The 22,322-nt window shown below is 34.7% G+C and overlaps 1 protein-coding gene across 4 annotated transcripts in view; it reads left to right on the top strand.

Annotated features, from left to right (window-relative positions):
* GAB1 (GRB2 associated binding protein 1) overlaps window positions 1-22,322 on the top strand; it is a 113,632-nt gene that overhangs the window by 72,918 nt on the left and 18,392 nt on the right. The window contains exons 1-4 of one of the 4 annotated variants that reach the window (XM_058192819.1): window positions 8,083-8,175; window positions 9,625-9,919; window positions 15,077-15,290; window positions 15,960-16,031. In XM_058192819.1, coding sequence (XP_058048802.1) covers window positions 8,098-8,175; window positions 9,625-9,919; window positions 15,077-15,290; window positions 15,960-16,031 — 659 coding nt within the window. In that variant the 5' untranslated portion in view covers window positions 8,083-8,097. Of the gene's footprint in view, window positions 1-8,082; window positions 8,176-9,624; window positions 9,920-15,076; window positions 15,291-15,959; window positions 16,032-22,322 lie in introns of those variants that run through there. The other 3 variants (XM_058192820.1, XM_058192821.1, XM_058192823.1) reach the window with 3 other exon arrangements.

Below are 22,322 nucleotides of genomic sequence, written 5' to 3'. Positions count from 1 at the left end.
AGTTTTCTTTTTCTTTTTGCCTTCTTTTCCAGCCTTTGGCATACCCTGTTCATTTGAAATTCTTTTTGCAAGCATTAAATTACTTGTTAACCTTCTTTCTTATTTATATTCAATTATGTCTAGATTGTAGGTTTAGCTGGCTCTAAGATCAGACAGTTGTGTCTTTTTGTTAGAATAAGCTCTCTTTTCAGGACAATGTTAGTAAAAAGAATGCTCAGAATTAGCCAAATTTATTTCAGTTGAGAAAATTTGGTAGGTTTTTTTTTAATTGCTATTTTATCTATAGTAATTAAATGAATCCAAAACTGGTGGTGGGTGGAAAGAATGACCCATTATCCAGAGTTATATAAAATATAAGTACTGTATAATTTAATAAGCATCTATCATGAACCTTCATAATCAAAAGGTTGGCTATGTCTGTAGAAATCATTTGTCTCATCAGGCAGGTTTCGAAACGTAGAACACAGCTATAGTATCCTTAACAAAAGATCATCAGTTCTGCTTAAATATTTCCAGCAAATCAAAGTGCATCAGTCTACAATATAAGGCAGATGGTTCTGTTGTTAATTCTGACCTCTAGAATTTAGCTAAGATGTGATTCCCTGCAGTTTCCATCCAAGTGATTGAAGACCGCTATCATGTTCTCTTTTTAAAAAATAAATGAGCCAGTTCTTTGAACTTTTTCTTCTAAGAGTTCTTTTTCCAGATTTATGATTAACTTGCTTAGTGTTTTCTGCAGACATTCTGCCAATATTGTTATTAAAACAGCATGTGAGAGACTTGATACAATAATTTAAATACTTCCTGACAAAAGCAAAAGATAGCTGAATTGTTACCAACCACAGTTGGGACATTGACATCTTGTTCACATGATTCCCTCATTTTTTTTTTATTCCCATCAGTATTTCAGATGAATACCTATCCATTCCTAGCTGTGTTACATTTCAGAAAAAAGATTGGTACCAGTGGGACCTGCAAGGAGTGAAAAGGTTTCTGCAAGAATTTGTAAATTTCACAGTACAAAGAATTGGGGTTTTGTTTTTTTAAAAAAGCAATTCTTCCCTTGCAAGATTTATCTAAAATATTTATTCATGTGTTTATTTACATATATTTTATACATTGGCTTTTTCTTTTCAAGAGAAAAATGTGCATTGATGTAGTCAGTTATGCCCCTGCTTATTATTTTAGTAAATAAGTTCAAAGTTTCAAATATTTTACTCAACGATTAAATAAGTACTACTTTTATATACATTAAAACGTTCTGAAAACATACAATTGTTGTTATTTTCAGTCCATTGTGTCTGCTTCCTGTTGGTCAAAGGTTATTATAATAGGGGTGGTGTATAGTAAGCTGGAAAGCTGACAGGAAGACTAATACTGAGCTTCTTTTGGGGTAGACGCAACAACTGAAAAGATTAGAATTCGGGGATATGCTGAAAACAAAGAAGAGGTACTTTTTTATTAACAAACTATATATGAATACTCTCATCTTTCATCTGATGTGTTATAAAAATATGTATAGTTGGTTATTTTATACACTTTAATCTTTTTATTAAAGAGTTGATTAGTCTTTAAAAAAAATTTTTTGAAAACATTTGCATAATTCTTCACTTCTGGAGTATTACTGGTGTTTTCAGAAACAAAAGTAATCAGGTTTTAATGTGTGTTAAATGTAGAATTTGTAATCTTGTTAAAATTTCTTGAAAAATAATTATTTGTGTGAGGCATTGAAACCTAGATAGGAGGCAATTCTAATCATTTTGCAAAGAGAAGTTCTTCAAAGAAAGAACTGATTCAAAGACTTGAACAGAAGATGATCAGGTTCCCTATGGTTTTGAGCACATATAAGGGTTTGTGACTTTTATTTATTTATTTATTTATTTATTAAATAAATAAAATAACGTTTAAAATTAATTTAAAAAATTAATTAAAAACCAAAAGTAATTTTATTGAAGGAATATATGAAGAAAAGAAAGGGACAGGCTACTGAATAATTATGTATGTGAATTTGGATTTCTTGGTAGTCATCATGCCTTTCTTGATTACTACTGTTATTGTTTATAAAGTGCATGAAGTTTAGGTGTCAAATTCAATTAAAACTGATCATTTGGGAGAAGGGCGGTATACAAATGCAATAAATAAATAAATAAATATTGACTTCAAACTGTTCTTCTACTAATGCTTCCCAAATACCACCCTACATCCTTGTTTTTTGTCTCGTCTTTCATGATGAATAAATCAAAAGAAAGGGAATACAGATGTTGCCTACTTTCTGAAAACTCCATAAAAATTTAAGACATCTTTTCATAATTTTGAAATGGGAAACGACTATAAAATGGCTTCTGCTTTTTCAATCAAAACCTGACCATACATACAGATGCATGAACACGCACACACACACACACACATACACACACACACTAGTTAGAGTTTGTTGATATGTGGAGCAGTTTTGGTATTTTTAGAAAAGAGAATAAAACAAATATTAAAAGAATTACTCTTTACATAATATTAAAAAAGATAATTCTGATAGCATTGTTTTAATATCATGCTCTTTGAGGCTTGGGTTAGAATATGTTAACACAACTTGACAAATATTTGTAAGTAAAGGGATTTATTGAAAAGCATTACTTCCAAAAGTTATCAACTGGGCGAAAGAGTTAATATGAAAGAAGCAGAAAAAGATTTTTGAATATATATTTTGCAGGCACAGCAAACAAATGAAATAACAAATGTCAAATGTATAAATGCTGGAAAATGAAATCAAACATTAGAAGAAACCTGCTCTCTGTGCTGGAGTTTAACAAGGCTATAAGCTAAAATTATTTATCCTTTTTTTAAGATTAACAAGATGGATAATGTTATTTGGACTGCAGTTTTAAAGCTCAGTCAGGCAGTCTATTCCCATATGCCATTACAGTTTTATGAGGGTGGAAGAGAGCATGACCCTTTGATTGTTCTTGATTGTGAATGTGTATAGTGGGATTCCTCCTATGCAGCTATCTTCAAAAAGTGTTATATTTTGCATGAGCAAGTGCTGCAGGGCAATGCAGGCAGAAGTCAGTACCATTTTTATTACTTTAGCTTGAGCGGGCAATGCAATAATTCTTTATTGCATGATCAAATCTAACATACCTGGAATCTCCAATACCCAGAATTTACACCCACAAAATCCTGATGTTTGTCTGAAGTGCATGTTTACAGAGAAGTGCTCTAGAGCTAAACAGTATACTTCAGCTTAGGATAATAAATTAATTGTACACACAACCTTGTCAAACATTTTATAGCTTTGCCTGCTTTTTAAAAATGTTTCAAATATATGGTTTTCTGATTTTCCACTTTTAGGTTAAAAAATGCTGCGAGGTGCAGAATAAAAAGCACTGTTATATTTACATTGTTTTCAATGTTTTTGTTTGCATAAGTACACTAAAGTTAGAACAGACCAATGCAGATCTGGCAAATGGTGACAATAGATTAAAAACAGGAAATGTTGGCCATGTGTGCATTTCAAACAGCTAATCAGGATGATAGCTGGTGGAGTGGAAACTTCCACTGAGACTATTTTTTCCTTATTTTTCTTTGTAAGAAAAGATGGGGCTTCCTGGAAAACAATTCTTTAAAAGTGTGAATGTATTTTTGGCAAAGGGGGAGCAGCGAAACAAGAAGTAAAGATGCACCTAATTTTTTCTGTCCTTATTTATAAAGCTTTGTAAAAGGAGTTAAGATATATTATTACAACTGAAGCTTGAGCAATTATGTTTTGAACAGTTTATCTATGTGGCAAACTAGTAAATATCAATATTTAGTGTTAATAGTGCTCTAAATAATTTGTGTGCTAAATTTTGGCTGAAATTATTTGTTTATTTGAATGAAAAGCTTATGGCGCAGGAAAGTAGTCTTGCTTTCCCCATTCATCAATTGGAAACTGAATCTGATAAAAGCCTCCCTTATACATAGGAGCTGCTTCATGATATAGAGACCTTAATATTCATTCATTAAATATCTTCCAACATTTAGTGATCCACAATTTTGTTCTACATGTTTATTAATTGGGTAGGGGAAGTATTGAGTCAGTTGAAAAGTTAAGTTGGATTGTAATAAATCAAAGATTTAAAATATAGGAAGCTTTTTCATCTTAATGCTTTTTTATTTTAATTAAAGAGAAATGGAAAAAAATGCATCCTCTGGTGATAAATTAAAATATATACGTAAATAAGGCACCATAGTGGTAAAGTATCTTTGAAAGTAAGTCTTGCTGAACTCTTCCTTCTCAATGGTTTGGGCCTTTATTGTTACAATTCTATATAAGGAGTAGTATTCAACCTGTGGTCCACAGACCCCTGGAGATTTCAATATCATCACAGGAGGTCCATGAAGGCTTTAAGAAATGTTATGCTTTAAATCCTGAGTTTAGTCCATGGCCACAAAAGGCATTTAAAGGGAATCTGTGTGATGAAGAAAAGGTTGAGAGCCACTGCTATATAATATTATTGACATTATATTGTAATTGATTCAATTTCTAAGAAAGCATGCATAAGATTGTACAAATCTTTTATATTTAAAATTATAGCTCATTTCTTATTATGCTTAATTTTTCCTCTTTTTTTCCCTTCAGATGGGACTGATGGAATAATCCCTGCAGTACAAACTCTAATTCTGGTTAGGTTTTAGCAATACTATTATTCTGCTTTACCAGGGCAGAAAAAGCTTGAACATTGATATTTGCTCATTATAGTAATATCTATAACAAAGACCAACCTTTTCAAATGTATTCCTGGAGATGTTAACGTTAGGTGCCCCACCTGTTAAAAGGAATCAAAGAATCTCAACACGGGGGGGGAAAATCTTATTCATATACTTTGGAGCCAAATACTTTGGATCCGAAAACCAAAGCTGTGCTTTTCACTTCATTCTGTAGCATGATCCTCTGAAATTTTCCTCAAGTAAGGCAATATACAGCTTCTATCAGGCAGCCAATATTAAAATGTTAAAAATAGAACTTACTTCAAGAATCCCAGATATTTTCAGATAACAAAGAGTGATTTATATGGACTCTCTTTGCAGTTTCATGAAACATAGTAGGGCCATTGTACTATGATTAGCACGCGTGCTGATGTCAGGTCTCTTGTCTAGCTTCAAGCTTTATTCTGCTGTTAAATTGTGCTTTTGTGCTATAATCCAGAGAACCTTTGTGTCTGCCTTAGTAGTGTGTAGTTTCTGAAATTGCTTTTGTTTTTAAGGACAGTCTGTGCCAGTTTCAGTGAGTGACTCATTAAGCAACTGAAATAAACATTCCCATTTTCTGTGAAAAAGAGGTATTCTGGGGAAATAAAGCAGAGATATAGAAGCAGGTGTTAGTTGTCTAAAGGCAAAGTTTTCTGACACATTTGACTATAAACAAGTTCTGTTTATATTACCAATTTACCAAGGAAGCTGCAGTGAGAGCGATGTTTTGCTTTCACAGAGGATCTTTGTTAGCTCTGAAATACAGAGAAGATTTCAGTGTACAAGTTAGAGAAGAAACTTCCAAATCTCTACTATATAGGTTACAACCACCTTACTTTACAAATCATAGCACACTTTCTTCTCACACTTACATTGGGTACATTGATTAACTGTTTTTCATTTGTTCCTGTAAGTGTTTGCCATATTATGAAACTCTGATGATCATCTACATCAGGGGTGCCAAACTGGATTTCTTTGAGGGCCGGATCAGCATTGTAGTTCTCCTCTGCAGGCCGGCTTGGGGGGAAGATGGGATGGATGCTTCCTGCAGCACTTTGCCAGCCAAAACGGGGTTTAGGGAGGCCACCTGCACCCTGTTTTGGCTGACAGAGTGCTGCAGGAGGCTGTCCATACTGAAAACAGGGCATGGGGACCCATGTGCAGCTCCCCATACCCCATTTTGAATGCCAGAGGCACCGTAGGGCACGCCTTTACTATTTTCATGCCAGCCCTATGAGGCCAGATTTAAATATCCTGCGGGCCAGATTCGGACATGCACCACTGACCTAGATACTGATGGGTTACAACTCCTGCGTTCTTAGTACTCAAAAAAACAACAGTTTTTCTACTCTAAGGGAAGGAAATTATACATTATAGATTATACTGTATAACAGCATAAAATAATATAAAATATTGAAAGTTAATAGCTTTTCTATCCAAACAAGTGATTAATATACTGGATTTAAAGGATTGTTTATGAGCAGGCTACTCCAATGTAGATTAAAAATGAATTGTTAAAATTAAAATTTGTCCTTTCATAGTTGGTGGAAAGTCAAAAAGTCAAAGAGTTCTTTGTCATAAAAAAGAGTTCTGCTTGAATGGTTTAACCCAGGGGTTGGAAACGCGTGGCTCCAGAGCCACAAGCGGCTCTTTGGGCCCTCTGCTGCGGCTCCCTGTCCCATTACTGGTTTGCCCCGCCCCTCTTATTTCTTTTTTGGACTCCAGCCGAAAGCGGCAGGAAGTGAAGGCTGCATTACATGCAAATGTGGCATGAAGGCGGGTACAGGACAGCTTCGCTCCTGCACTCTCCTCCCCCCTCCTCCTCTTGTAACCCCCTGGCCGGCTGTGGCTAAGCCAGGAGTGTGCACATGCTTGGAAAGGCCCTCCTTAAGCAAGGCGCTGCCCACCCTGCGTGTGCCTTTCCTGAGCTTTGGCGCTCACTCGAGGAGGGTCTCCCAGCATGTGCGCATGCTTCTGGCTTAGCCACAGTTGGCCCGGGCATCCTGAGAGGGGGAGGGGGAAGAGGGTTTCTGGAGAGTGGAGGAGCGAAGCAGCCCTGTACCTGCCTTTGCGCCACATTTGCACATAAGGCAGCCTTCGCTTCCTGCCACTGCAGGCTGGAATCCAAAAAAGAAATAAGAGGCCAACCAGTGATGGGACAGGAATGGAAACTCCTCACTTTGAAATGGCATTACAAATCCCCAAGGTAATTACTATTTATGTTGTATAAGAGAAAGAGTAACATATTGCTTTGGCAATTCACATGACTTCCTAATATGCAACTATTAAACATCCACATGAACTTTTCAATTGCCTCAGGAAAGTTAAAGTTACACCCTCAGGAAAGACATATGCGTGTTCTCTCTCTATCCCTCCATGCTCGGCCGAAGAACTGCCAGGGGTGAGCGATGACATGGCAAGGCGATGGCAGGAGCATTAGTGCAGGAGAGAAGCTGTGTCATATTAAGACCCTCCTAAGCAAGTGGCTGCCCACCCACCCCGCGCACGCCTTTGCTGCACTTTGGCACTCGCTTGAGGAGGGTCTCCCTGCAGTGCGAATGGTCCTGGCTCAGCCACAGCCGGCCAGGAAGTTACAAAAGGGGAGGAGGAGGACGGTCGCCAGAAGGGAGGGGGGAGAGAGAGACACACACACACACACAAACACAGACATAGAGACCCAGAGAGGGGGAAGCGAGGGAAAGAGAGAGGTACAGAGGGAGAGAGACACAGAGGGGGGAGAGGCATAGATGCAGAGATACAGAAAGAAAGGGGGGAGAGAGAGAGAGGTGGAGAGAGACATAGAGTAGGCATGGCTAGGTGTTCATGTGACTGGGTGGGAGTGAGTGGCATCGAGTTGGCCAGGCCCACCAGGTTTTGTGGCTCCCGGTGTGTTTTTTTCTGTAGGAAATGGGTCCAAGTGGCTCTTTGAGTGTTTAAGGTTGCTAACCTCTGGTTTAACCAAAGAAAAGACCGTAACTTAGTGGAAGACTATAATAATAAATTCTCAATATTTCTGCATGAATAGGCATAAAGTGTTGACTTGTTTTCTACAAAAGTCCTACAACTAGATAAAGAGAACCCAATTAAATAAATGAGAAACATGACACTTGTTTATTTATTAAGGAAAATAATCCAAATAACATTTTTGTGTTGCAAAAGCAAAGTTACGTTGCTTTCAGTAACTTGTATGTGCCCCCACTCCCCCGTTGGACAGCAGTAACTGCAACTAAACTTTTTTTACAACTTCATTTGTCCTGCACATTGCAGTGGTGGGGGCTCCCGGTTCAGTCCGGGAGCCCCCACCACGGTTCAGTCCAGTTCTATAGTAAAAACGGTGGGAGGCTCCGCCCACCCTCCACAACATCATCATGGATGATCTGCGCATGTGCAGAAGTGCGGGCAAGCAAAGCAAATGCATGCACACAATCCCGTTGCAAACCATTAGTAAAGGTAAGTAGAACCCACCCTTGGAACATTGGCTTGGAGGAATTTTAACTTATTCTTCCTTAAAGAAGGTTTCAGCTCAGGGATATTTCCTGAGCTGCCCACACACCATGTCTTTTTACATATTTCCTTAGGTTTAAACTCAGAATTTTGATTTAGGAGATAAGAGGAGGAGGAAGAATTGACTAGACAATGGTCAGATTAGAAGCACAGCCTGCAGAAAAAATGAGAGTGCAGCAAACATCTCAGAAGAGACCATTCTAGATTCTTGGATTGTAAAGGCATGGGGAAAGAGATATGCTTTTAGATTTTCAAGATTCTGTTACTGTAACCTTAGAACAAAAATAGAGTTAATACTTAAGACTTGGTGTTTCTTGTCTGGACTGACAATAGTAAAAAGATTGTATCTTTTTAAGAATTACCAGAATATTTTAGAGTTCAAAAAATTTGATTGAAGACTGACTTCCTTTCTCTGTTTCCCGTTTTGGTCTTCTATCCCTCCCTCCCTCCCTCCCTCCCTCTCTCTCTCTGAAATCAATTTATTTACTCCTGACAAATTCTTGCAGTTTTCTTGGATTTCAGAAATGATTTGCCTCTGTCTGTTTCCTAGGGTTGAGAAAGAATTACTCATCTGGCTTTGTGCCTAAAGTGGGACTAGAATTCATAGTCTCCCAGTTTTTAGTCTACTTCCTTAACCACTATATCAATCTAGCTGTATATTTAGAAAGAGAAAAAATGTGTCCAAAAAACGTAGAGACAACAGGTGAAAATGTGTAAACATGTACATTAGCTGTGCCAATGGGAATTTGGATTGGACAAGGCTGGCTTATACCATAATAACCGGGTTAAGATTTAATACAGTGTAAGGCTTTTTCTTCTTGGCAATTGGCTCATTCTTAAATAAATGGGAATGTGATTACAGCCTTGAATACTTCGTTAAACCAAAATATTTCATGCCAGAAAATGAAAAGTCCTTTATGTTTTCAAACATACATATATTTGTACAAGACATTAAGGTAAATTAGTTATGGGGGGAGAGTGTGAAATGTAAAATAAAAAAATATCAACTGTTAATCTTGTCGCTTTTTCTGTTAATATACCCAAAGTTTGTAGGTATATTAAAGTTGTGTAAGGCTCATTACCCCATATTGCTATTTCTGTCCTGAACTGAAAAATCTCTGGGGCAACATATGATTTAAGACTAGTGGCTTCATACTGAGTATTCCAACTATTTTATGTACTGCTAGAAGATTATGCAATCTTACATGTACTCCAAATTGTCAGTTCCTTTGCCTTTCTTAACGACTGCATTTTCTTCTTATATAGATTTTGTTGAATTCCAAATATTTCAATTTATAATATAATTTTATAGTTTCAAATATGTATTTAGAGTACTCTGTGCTACTTCAGTAGCACACTCATATAAAATATCTGGATATTTTCTCCATTCTCTAGGCATGGAAGAGAAGATGGTTTGTGCTCCGCAGCGGTCGGTTGACAGGAGATCCAGATGTATTGGAATACTACAAAAATGACCATGCCAAGAAACCGATTCGTATCATTGACTTGAATTTGTGTCAACAAGTGGATGCTGGATTGACATTTAACAAAAAAGAGTTTGAAAACAGCTATATTTTTGACATAAATACAATAGACAGAGTCTTCTATTTAGTTGCCGACAGTGAAGAGGAGATGAATAAGTGGGTTCGATGTATTTGTGATATCTGTGGATTTAATCCTACTGATGATGGTGAGTAAATTTTTGTTATACTTTAGCAATTTGTTAGAAATTTGATCCTATATAATCCTGTAGGGATATGGAAATTCAGAAGATAATTTTATTTTGTATTTAAGTCTCATATGCAGTAATTTTGCCATTATAGAAAATTATTGTGGCATTTCATTAGCCTTTGTTTTCTAATGCCACGCTTCAGCTTCTGAAAGAAAGTGTTTTTGGAGCGAAGGGAGTCCAGCATGCTGTGTAGCTGCACAGTTGCAGCATCAAACAGATAGCAGTTTACAGTACAGGGAGACAATCTAGTTGTGGACAAATGGAGTGTCATTTATAGCCACCAGAGATAGCAAGAAAGTGTAAGCACATAGGTCTTGCCATGGGACAATGATTGCCTGTACATACATGAAAAAAAGAAAAAAAAAGAAAAAAAAGAAAAAGGAGCATTTCCCGGGGCCCAGTTTGAAGTCTTCCTTTGAACTTAGTTAGTCCTTTTAATGTGGCTTCCTTTGATCATGGAATTCTCAGGATACTATAATGAATAATTTATGTGGTATTCCCCAATTTCTTAGGTATTCCCCTGAGAAATGGATGATGTTGTATTTCTCAGCTAATAAAGTTCCCCATACAGAAGTGTAGTTAACTATAAGATACATTAGCTAGTACATTTGTTGGAAAATGTTGCGTGAAGCAAATATAAGTCTTCCATAATATGAGATCATGGTTAGAGTGCCAGAATAGAACTGACCTGGTTTCAAATGGTTTGGGCTACAGCACTGCTGGATATGTCCCGATCCAGTTACTAAGTTGCACCCTTCACTGGTGAATTGAGTAAATAAAACATTGGGGAGGGATATGAGAAGTGGATATAAATTTATTAAATGAATAAAATACATTGTATGATGAAGTTGTAAATATGGTGATGGGAAAGCTGAAAAGTATCTGAGTAAGGTTGCTATATAAGGACAGGGTTCAATCAATGACCATAGAGCTTTTATTTTTTAGTTATTATTGTTAGCTGATGTTAGCTGATTCTGATTCTGGGATAATGAAAGTATATGACTTATGGCTTAATTTTTTGAAGTATGTCTGATTCATATGTGCACTTTCCTTTTTATATATTTTTTTTCTCGTGTTCAAGTAACTTAAAATTTCAAAGAAAATCTGAGAATATCTTTTGCAGGCTGAGTATTTTAAGTCTAGTATTACTGAATCTATAAGTTTCTGATATCAATTTGAAATGTACTTTATATGCTTAAGTGAGTTGCAGTAAAAATGAGTTGCAATGTCACACAAACACTTTTGCTTGTTCCTGATCACTCATTTCCTTTTGACATAGTTTTGACACAGGCTACTTTGTAATTGTGGCCTACTTGGTACTCTCTGAGCTTGGTTGTTTGCTTGCAGACATTTCATTACCCAACTAGGTAACATCAAGAACTCAACAATCCAGCCCCAAGCTACAATATTCTCTTCTATTCTTCTATTCTCTACTATTAATCTTCTCATCGTTCCCATCACCCATCTCTTTCCACTTATGACTGTATGACTGTAACTTTGTTGCTGGCAATCCTTATGATTTATATTGATATATTGACCATCATTTGTGTTGTAAATGTTGTACCTTGATGAATGTATCTTTTCTTTTATGTACACTGAGAGCATATGCACCAAGACAAATTCTTTGTTTGTCCAATCACGCTTGGCCAATAAAAAATTCTATTCTATTCTATTCTATTCTATTCTATTCTATTCTATTCTATTCTATTGGATCTTTCTAATTGAATCTGAAGACCTACACAGATTATTTTGAAACTGCAACTACGAGTATTCCCAGTTAGCAGGCCTCATTGGTAGCACAGATGGCAGAAGGGAAAATACCAAATATTTTCATAATGGATTTTATGAAACAATTTTGAAACATAGTTTTCAGAATCTTAAAAGATTAAGTTTATAATTTATAAAGTTGAACATTGAGAAAATGTTTGCTTTATGTTACACCACACTTAGAGGTTGTTTTGGAAGCAGTTGGACATTATAACAATGTTGAGGCTAAATTTGGGACAGTGTGATGAATATTTGCTATTGCAAAATATTTGCTATGGTTTTCTACTTTTAGAATTTAGTACGCAGATTAACTGAATGGCACATCTGTTTTGCAGAATGAATGGGAATATCCATACCAAATTCTTTTCTTGGATAAACATTTGGGCAGATATCCATTGCCTGGATCCAAAGGCAGTTCTCAATCTTATACTGACTATATAAATGTAGCTTTCTGCATTGCAGAACTGATTATTAATAACTTTCCCTTTACTATGTGTGGGTATTCTACAGTTAGATTTACAGACTAAGACTGTGGAAACCTAATAATTCAAGTTTTAACTAAGGAATTGAGAATTATTAAAGTAGCATCTAAGAATAAAGGCAGTTCATTTATAGTGGATTTTTTTAATATAAAATTAGGTTGTTCAGGCCTGATAAATTCAGTATTTCCAGATATCAAGGAAGTTGCTCCAAAATCTGCAGTCATGACTGGTACAGCAATCTGTTTTGGTTTTTTTAGGAAACACCCAACTTCAATTTGCAAGTGCCTGCATTTTGTATTTTTTTCCAATTATTTTTCCTCAGTCCTAGCATCACCTGGAATAGCAACATTAATGAACAAGCCTTTCTTTTTTTTTCATAACTGGTATATTAAGCATGTTATCAGTCACATGCCTGTCTCTTTGGATCTTAAAACCCCATAAGATCTTAACCCACTTATTTTCAAAAACCTTCTCAACTTCATTGTCTCAGTAGTTTTTACTGCATTCAAATCCAAACCTCTGGCAAAGTTTCTAGTGAATAATCTGGCAACTTGGTCACGATGCTGCTTGTAGTCAGTTTATGAAATTTTGCTGCAGCCACTGATCAAATGGTCAATTGTTTCATCCTTTTCGCTACAAAGGCGGCATTTGCTGTTGTTTGTTATGCTGTTGAATTTTTGCCTTCATCATCATTATTTTTTTTAATAAAAAGCCATTCATCCTATAACCCACCCATCAAGCTGCAATAGCATAAAAGTAAATACAAGAACATAAAACGGTCACTTCAAGCACCTCATAGTCAGAGGCTTGCTACTTCTTCTGATGTGAACAACATTATTGGGTTTGCAAACAATTCTCATTCTTTTCTGTACTGTTATACATTAACACTGAAATGCAGAACAAAAAGTCTTAAGCTTTTTTGCAAGTAAAAAAACAGGGGAAAATAGAGTTTGTATATTTATTTTATAAAATTGTCACCTGGCAAAGAAATTATGGGTTCTTCTGAAAGGAAGGGGCAAGTGAAGATTATCTGGTTCAGAGACATCATATCTGAAGATGGATAATTTGATAGTTTACCTTGATAAAGAGGTTGGGAATCTAACAGTCACAATTCTTTTACAGAATAACTGCAGCCTGCTCCATTATCTCTTTATCTTGAAGATATTAAGACTAGTTGATATTATACAATCGAAACATTACTAATTTTAAAGTATAAATCAGCAAGTATTATATTTAATACTTTTAATTTCTTTTAGTAGTGAAATCTTGAACTTCTTGGCTTTTAATGCCTTTCGCCATGATAGCCTTCTGGGTTGGCTGCAGGGACTGGAAGTGGGAATCATTCTTCCTCCATGGCCGGTATCTGTTGGATTGGTTTTGGAGGTGATAAAAATCTGGTTCTGGTCCCACACAATATGAATGCCCGAGATTTTGAATCTTTTAGCACACTTTAAATATGAAACAGCTGGGTGAGGTCATCTGATGGCATGGGGATGTAGTTTCAACAGATGACACTGTTTTACTGCTAATCTTCTGCCTGGATATTGTTAGGATTGTTAGGATCAGAATGAACGGGCTGTGACTCAATCCTAGCAAAATGGACAAGCTTTGGGACTCTCAGTGGTATAACACTTCCCTACACAGAGCTGATAGGCAGCTTGAGTAGACTTGCATCTCCTACTTAAGAATCAGATAGCAGCCATGATTAGGGAACCTTTGCACAGATTCATTTTGTGGACCAGTTGTACCCATTCTTGAACCAAGACGCCTTGCTCTTGATCACTCATACTTGATTATTTCCCACTTGGATTATTGCATTGTGCTGTGCATGCACATTGAAAACTACCCAGAAGTTACAACCTGTCTATAATGCAGTGGCTTGCACAATATGGGTGCTCATGTTATACCATTGTTGTGCAAGCTTGACTGACTCCCAGTTTCTTTGCAGGTCAATTCAAAGTCTGGTTATTACTTTAAAGTTCTACATAGCACAGGGTCAGGTTGTTTGTGGCACTGCTTCTTCCTTAAGAGTATCTGCCCTTCCATCAGATTACTAGACTGGCCACATTTCAGATCCTTAGCTTTAATATTGCTGTCTAGTGGGATCTAAGAATCGTGTCTTTCCTACAATAGGCTCTTCTCTATGGAACATTGTTCCCTTTTAGATCCAGGTGGCACTTACTTTCTTAAGTTTCTGGAAAGCCATCAAGAGGTCATCATTACTCCAGAAGTAGGGATAGTAAAGTTGGAGCCTAGGGATTGAATATATGAATAGAAATAAATGTTGGATTGAGGGTCAGGTTTTCCTTGATTTTTAGTTCTATTGTTTTATTGTTTATGATTTTATCATTGTTGTTAGCTGACTAGAGCTGTGTACAGGTAATCCTTGACTTATGACCACAATTGAGCCCAAAATTTCTGTTGTTAAGTGAGACATTTGTTAATGAGACATTTGCCCCATTTTACGACCTTTCTTGCCACAGTTGCTAAGGGAACCACTACAGTTAATAAGTTAGTAACTCAGTTGTTAAGTGAATCTGGCTTCCCATTGACTTTGCTTGTTGGAAGGTCTCAAAAGGTGATCGCAAAAGGGGACACAGCAACGATCATAAATATGAACCAGTTGCCAAGCATGTCAATTTTGATCACGTGACTGGGGGATGGTACAAAGGTTGTAACTGTGAAAAATGTCATATGTCACATTTTTCAGTGCTGTTCTAACTTTGAATGAACTGTCGAGGACTACCTGTACTGCAAGATGGATGGCTGTATAACTCTTGAATGAATGAATGTATGAATCAATCAACCAACCAACCAACCAACCAACAAAGTATTTAGTGACCTGGCTGCATGTTCTGTTTTGTAGATGCTGTGAAGCCACCTGGCAATTCTCTGCCGGCACCAGCCGAATTACCCTTAACTGTCAGTACTTCCCTACCATCTGTACAAGCCGAGCCATTCCTGCCTCCTCCGTATCAGTTAATTAATATCCCACCATTAGAATCTGCCTCCAGTCATGAAGATCCACAAGATTACCTGTTACTAGTCAATTGTCAAAGTAAGAAGCCTGAACCAACAAGGTAAACACTGGACTTTTTGTGTCATTAAAATGCTATAGTAACACTTATCATAGGTAGTTTCTGAGAGGTTAAAAAGTTTTAATTACCTATTCTACAGAGCCACGGTTAGAATGCAGTATTGCAGGCTAATTCTGCTGACTGCTGACTGCCAGCAATTTGGCAGTTTGAATCTCACCAGCTCAAGGTTGACTCAGCCTTACATCCTTCCGAGGTTGGTAAAATGAAGATCTAGATTGTTGGGGGCAATATGCTGACTCTGTAAACCATTTAGAGATGACTGTAAACCACTGTGAAGTAGTATATAAGTTTAAGTGCTATTGCTATTATGGTCTACATTACTTATTCCATTCTCTTCCAAAAGTATTGAAGTTCATCATTCTTGATAATTTTTTTTGATGAATATGCTTTTCCCCCATCAGTTCCTGTGTAACTTTTAAAGAACAACTATGACTAGAGTCTGATTACTTAAGGGTGAGGTAAATTGTCTTAAGTAACTTCTGTGTACATATTATTTTCATAAAATCTGAAAATCAACCTATATACAATGATATTTTATCTTTATAATTGCTCTTTTTATCAAATATTTTTTCAAAAGGGGTTAGGGTTACTGTTCAAAAATAATTTCCATCACTGATCTCTTAATTTTTATCATGTACTCAAAAAACCCAGCTCTTTCATCTTGGAAGAAGTGGAGGAGTATTTACTGCTGGAGGATTTTGAAAGTAAAAAAGTTCCATTGCAGTGAGTTTTTGGGATTTGTCTTTAGAAATTAACCACAAATCTAAAGCCTGTTTGAAAAAAAAATTAGCTTGTGTGCGTATTTGTGCATCTTGTGCATTTTGCTGTGGATTTTCATAAGCAGTGCAAATAATTACTACTTGATGTATCCAGAGTGGCTTGAAGTGGAGAAATTGCTGTATTGTTTGCAGATGTATTGGTCATTTTGAAAACACTGAAGTAAAAGGGCTGTAAAGCACTGTGGTGTATAAGTCTAAGTGCTATTGCTATTGCTATGATCTTCTTCTGAAACTGAAAAAGCAGAAAGTAAAAAACCTAGCCTTCTCTTAACTTAGAGCATGTTACAGTTTCACATTAGAAATGGTCCTGACACTAAAACAATGCAGCAGTAAATCCAATTAATTAGTTACATGATGGATGTAGGCAAGTAGAAGTTAGGTATGTGCTTGTCAAGGTTGGTTTAATTTGGATTTCGACATTGAGCATGTTTGGATTTGATAAAAAAAGAAAAGATTTGATAAAAAAAAAGAAGGATGTACAGTATCTGGATCCAGAAGGTCAGTCCATTCATATTTAAGAGCAAAGTGGTATTCACACCTGCTTTTGAACAGCATTTTTGTTCCTGGCTTGTATTCATGTATATTATAAGGTAATTTTGGATGAAGATGGAAGATATGTAATAATTGTTGGAAATCTTAATGAGGAAAAAGTGACACTTGTTAATTTATATTTACCGAATGAAAAACAAAGAGAATTTCTTGAAAAAATAAAAATTTTGGAGAATGAAAGTGTAGGGAAAGTAATTGTGGCTGGGGATTTTAATTTAATCAGAGATAAAATAGACAGTACTAATCCCACCCGCTGTGGAGGAGCAAATAAACTGGGGATTTTAAATATGTGGATGCTTCGAAACGGCGTGGTTGATGTGTGGAGAGAGGTTAAAGGAATTGAGAGAGTATACACTTTTTTTTCTAAGATATATAATACATATTCTAGAATTGATTATATTTTTCTTTCTAAAGATTTGTTGAATAATGTGGATAAGGTAGATGTGGGAATTTAAAGATTCTGATCATGCAGAAGTTATGGTGGACTTAGATTTTAATTTTGAGAAAAAAAGAAGCTATTGGAGATATGACGAGAAATTGTATAAAAATGAAAAGGATAAAAAATGGATACTTAAAAAATTGGAGGAAAGTTGGAGATTAAATGATAACGGGGAGGTTAAATTTGAAATTGTTTGGGATGCGATGAAAGCGGTGTTTAGAGGGGAGAGTATTAAATTATCAAGTAGGAAATATAAAAATTATAAAATTAAAATGGAAAGAGATAAAAATAAGATTAAAGAATTGGAAAATCAATTTTGCTTACTAAAGAAAAAAATTCTTCAGGAGCTTAATATGTTAAGAAATAAAATGATAGAAGAAGATACAGAGTTAGTAAAAGAAATTTGAGATTTTAAATAGGAATTTTTGAATTTAGTAATAGAAATTCTAAATTATTGGCAAAGATGGCGAAAGATAAAAGAGAGAAGAGAGAAATTGGAGTTTTGATAGATGATAGAGGTATAAGATGTTATAAAAAATTAGAGAAATGTGAAGTGGTTAGAAACTTTTTTCAGAATCTATATTCAAAGAAACCAATTAATCGGGGAAAATTGCAGAGTTATTTAGAAAAGTATGTGGTGAAAATTGATCAAACATATAAGGAATTGATGGAAGAAGATATAACACAAGATGAGATTAATGGAATAATACAAAAATTAAAATTAGGGAAAGCTCCAGGTGAGGATGGATTACCTGTTGAGTTTTATAAAGAATTTAAAGAATTAATAATACCAAGACTGCAAAAATTATTCAATGGAATATTACATGGTGGGGAAGTACCTTCGTCATGGAATAGAACGGTGATATCCTAATTCCTAAACCAGATAAAGATTTAGAAAGGATTGAGTCCTATCGGCCCATTTCTTTAATTAATCAGGATGCAAAGATATTTACTGCTATTATAAGTAATAGATTAAATAGATTTATAGATAGATATATAAGTTATAATCAAGTAGGTTTTGTGAAGGGTAGATACATGAGTGATATTGTTAGAAGAGTATTAAATATTATAGATGTAGCTGAATATAATGGTGATAAAATTGGTATAGTATCATTGGATATTTTAAAGCTTTTGATTCTGTACAATGGGAAACAATTAAAGTAATTGTGGAGGCTTTAGGCTTTGGTAATAAGTTTATACATGTTATTTCAAAATTGTACCAAAAGAGCAGTGCAAGAGTGAAGGTGAATGGAATATTAACTGAAGAGATAAAATTAGAAGCTGGTACGAGACAAGGATGTCCCCTGTCCCCAACATTATTTTTATTGGCTATGGAAATATTGACAAAAATGATAGAAAAAGATGAAGAATTAGAAGGATATAAGGGGTATAAGATAAATTTGTATGCGGATGATACTTTAATTATTTTGAAAATGTAGAAAGATTTGAAAAGATATATAAGCATTTGATAGAATTTGAAGAAATGACAGGATTGAAAGTAAATTGGTCAAAGTCAGAATTATTGATGGATAGTAATGGTAATGAGTCTGAGAATATGCAAGAGCAATTTGGGATAAGGATTAAAACACATTGAAATTTTTGGGTATAGTGCTTTCACTTAAGGTTAAAGAATTGAAAAAACTTAATTATGATGTGGTGATTAACGAAATTGAGAAGAAGATAGATAAATATAAAATTTTAAAGTTGTCTTGGTTTGGTAGAATTGCAATGTGTAAGATGATGCTGCTGCCCAAGTTCAACTTTTTATTCGAGATGCTACCACTAAATCTGACAGAGAAAGATATTGAAGGATATCAGAAAAAACTGGATAAATTTTGCAATGGTGGCAAAAGACCCAGATTAGTGAAGAAAATGTGGTATCAAAATCAAAAGGAAGGTGGATTAGGAATCCCCAAATTATTTAATTATTACTGTGCGTATGGTATCCGGATAGTGGTAAAAATACTTAAAGGTGAAGATAATTATTGGAGAGATTTAGAGTTAAGGGATATAGAAATTTGGATCAAGGTGGTTTTAGATAAAGCAAATTTAAAATGTGTAAGTAGAAGTTATTGGTTAAAGGGATTAAGTAAAAATGTGGAACAAATTTGTTAAAATTTTAATTCGGATATAATCTTTTGGGGAGACAACTGAATTTGGCGATTAAAAATAATATAAAACGTAATGAAGTGATTAAAGAGGAAAATATAGAAATTATTAGAGATTGGATAAAAGTTATGGAAATGAAAGGAGGAATAAAGAAATTATTGAAAAATTAGGGTTAAGTTGGTTTGAAAAATACAGATAGAAAATGGACAAAAAACTAAAGGAAAATTATTCGATAAATAGATGTGAAACTGAATTTGAATATTTAGTATCTCGGATTATGAAAGATGAAATTGGGCTAAAGGGACTCGTTAGTAGGGTTTATAAGATTATAAATTCTGATGAAAAATTACAAAGAGTGATGAGGACAAATTGGGAAAAAGATCTTAATATTGAAATATCAGAATCAGATTGGAATGTGAATTGGAAGAGTAGAATTATGAGAACTTTATCTATAAGGATTAAAGAGCACAATTATAAAGTTGTTTGAAATGGTATTTGACTCCAGTAAGATTGTCACAAATGGATAAAAAACTAGTAAAAATGTTGGAGATGTGAGATGGAATTGGGGACTTATGAACATATGTGGTATAATTGTGATAAGGTTAAAAGTTTTGGCAACAATTGGAGAAAATGATATTTGAAATGATGGGGAAAGTAATAACATTGAGAGTGGAAACTATATTATTGTTGGTAATTAAGGAAATAGAATTAACAAAATATGAAAAGAATTGATTAGAATTATGATTATAATAGGTAGAATTATAATAGCTAGATATTGGAAACTGGATGTGATTTTTAGAATAGAAGAGTGGAATTCTGAAATGTGGAAATTAGCTTTAAATGATAAAATGACATGTGATATTAAAATTAGAAGTGGTGTGTATAAAGAAGATATTTTTTGGAAGACTTGGAAACCATTTGTGGACTTTGCGCTTGGAACATTGGACGCTTCAGTACCTGTACCTCGAGAACGTGGATTTTGGCAATCATGAGGATATATCCGAAGACCCAAATCTTCCTTTTATGTATAGCACAAGGGTGTAATAATGTATTTTCTTTTTGTTTGTTTGTTGCAAAAAAAAAATAAAAAAAAAATAATAATAATAATAAAAAAAATAAAATAAAATAAAATGCTATAGTAACACTTATCATAGGTAGTTTCTGAGAGGTTAAAAAGTTTTAATTACCTATTCTACAGAGCCACGGTTAGAATGCAGTATTGCAGGCTAATTCTGCTGACTGCTGACTGCCAGCAATTTGGCAGTTTGAATCTCACCAGCTCAAGGTTGACTCAGCCTTACATCCTTCCGAGGTTGGTAAAATGAAGATCTAGATTGTTGGGGGCAATATGCTGACTCTGTAAACCATTTAGAGATGACTGTAAACCACTGTGAAGTAGTATATAAGTTTAAGTGCTATTGCTATTATGGTCTACATTACTTATTCCATTCTCTTCCAAAAGTATTGAAGTTCATCATTCTTGATAATTTTTTTTGATGAATATGCTTTTCCCCCATCAGTTCCTGTGTAACTTTTAAAGAACAACTATGACTAGAGTCTGATTACTTAAGGGTGAGGTAAATTGTCTTAAGTAACTTCTGTGTACATATTATTTTCATAAAATCTGAAAATCAACCTATATACAATGATATTTTATCTTTATAATTGCTCTTTTTATCAAATATTTTTTCAAAAGGGGTTAGGGTTACTGTTCAAAAATAATTTCCATCACTGATCTCTTAATTTTTATCATGTACTCAAAAAACCCAGCTCTTTCATCTTGGAAGAAGTGGAGGAGTATTTACTGCTGGAGGATTTTGAAAGTAAAAAAGTTCCATTGCAGTGAGTTTTTGGGATTTGTCTTTAGAAATTAACCACAAATCTAAAGCCTGTTTGAAAAAAAAATTAGCTTGTGTGCGTATTTGTGCATCTTGTGCATTTTGCTGTGGATTTTCATAAGCAGTGCAAATAATTACTACTTGATGTATCCAGAGTGGCTTGAAGTGGAGAAATTGCTGTATTGTTTGCAGATGTATTGGTCATTTTGAAAACACTGAAGTAAAAGGGCTGTAAAGCACTGTGGTGTATAAGTCTAAGTGCTATTGCTATTGCTATGATCTTCTTCTGAAACTGAAAAAGCAGAAAGTAAAAAACCTAGCCTTCTCTTAACTTAGAGCATGTTACAGTTTCACATTAGAAATGGTCCTGACACTAAAACAATGCAGCAGTAAATCCAATTAATTAGTTACATGATGGATGTAGGCAAGTAGAAGTTAGGTATGTGCTTGTCAAGGTTGGTTTAATTTGGATTTCGACATTGAGCATGTTTGGATTTGATAAAAAAAGAAAAGATTTGATAAAAAAAAAGAAGGATGTACAGTATCTGGATCCAGAAGGTCAGTCCATTCATATTTAAGAGCAAAGTGGTATTCACACCTGCTTTTGAACAGCATTTTTGTTCCTGGCTTGTATTCATGTATATTCCCATTCCAAAAAAATAATGTTGTTTTAAAAATTTGTTTTCAGCTGTAACTTCAAATAACTTTAAAACCTTGTTTTTTAAATAACTTTATATACCTTTAAAACATGATTTCTTAGTTTGAAGAACTACATTACTCCAAAACTGAAGAATTCATAACAAGTTATGGAAAGTGTTTTTTTTAAGGCTTGAGAGAAAGAAAGTAGTTAAAAAATAATAAAGCATAATAATAATAAGGCAATTTAATAAGAGTATAATTACTGTTAGAATAATTAGTATAATTTTTTATTAATCAATGTTAAATAGCTAACATTGACTGTTTATAAGAAGAGATATCTTAGAAGCCTTGCTGAGTAAAATCTATAGACAGAATGAGAGCCGAGAGTTTAGCAACATAGTGTGGAAATACAGTATATCATGAAAGCAACTACTTTTTGAATTTAAGAATTAAAAATGCCATATTGGTACCTGCTATCTTAGTGCCTTATAATTTACCAAGGAGCAGTTTCTCCCCTCAGGTCCTTCTGTATTATAGGTGCATGTTAGCAATATATATAAAGTTAAAGCCTGTATGAGTTGTGATTATTTTTGTTTCTTATTTTAGGAAATATTTGTTTCTTGAAAAAATATGCCAATGAATTTATTTTTTGTTTGTTTTC

The sequence above is a fragment of the Ahaetulla prasina genome, chromosome 8, assembly GCF_028640845.1.
Source record: "Ahaetulla prasina isolate Xishuangbanna chromosome 8, ASM2864084v1, whole genome shotgun sequence".
Classification (NCBI taxonomy): Eukaryota; Metazoa; Chordata; class Lepidosauria; order Squamata; family Colubridae; genus Ahaetulla; species Ahaetulla prasina.
Note: the sequence above shows the minus strand (reverse complement) of the source record. Positions and strands in the feature narration are given on the sequence as shown.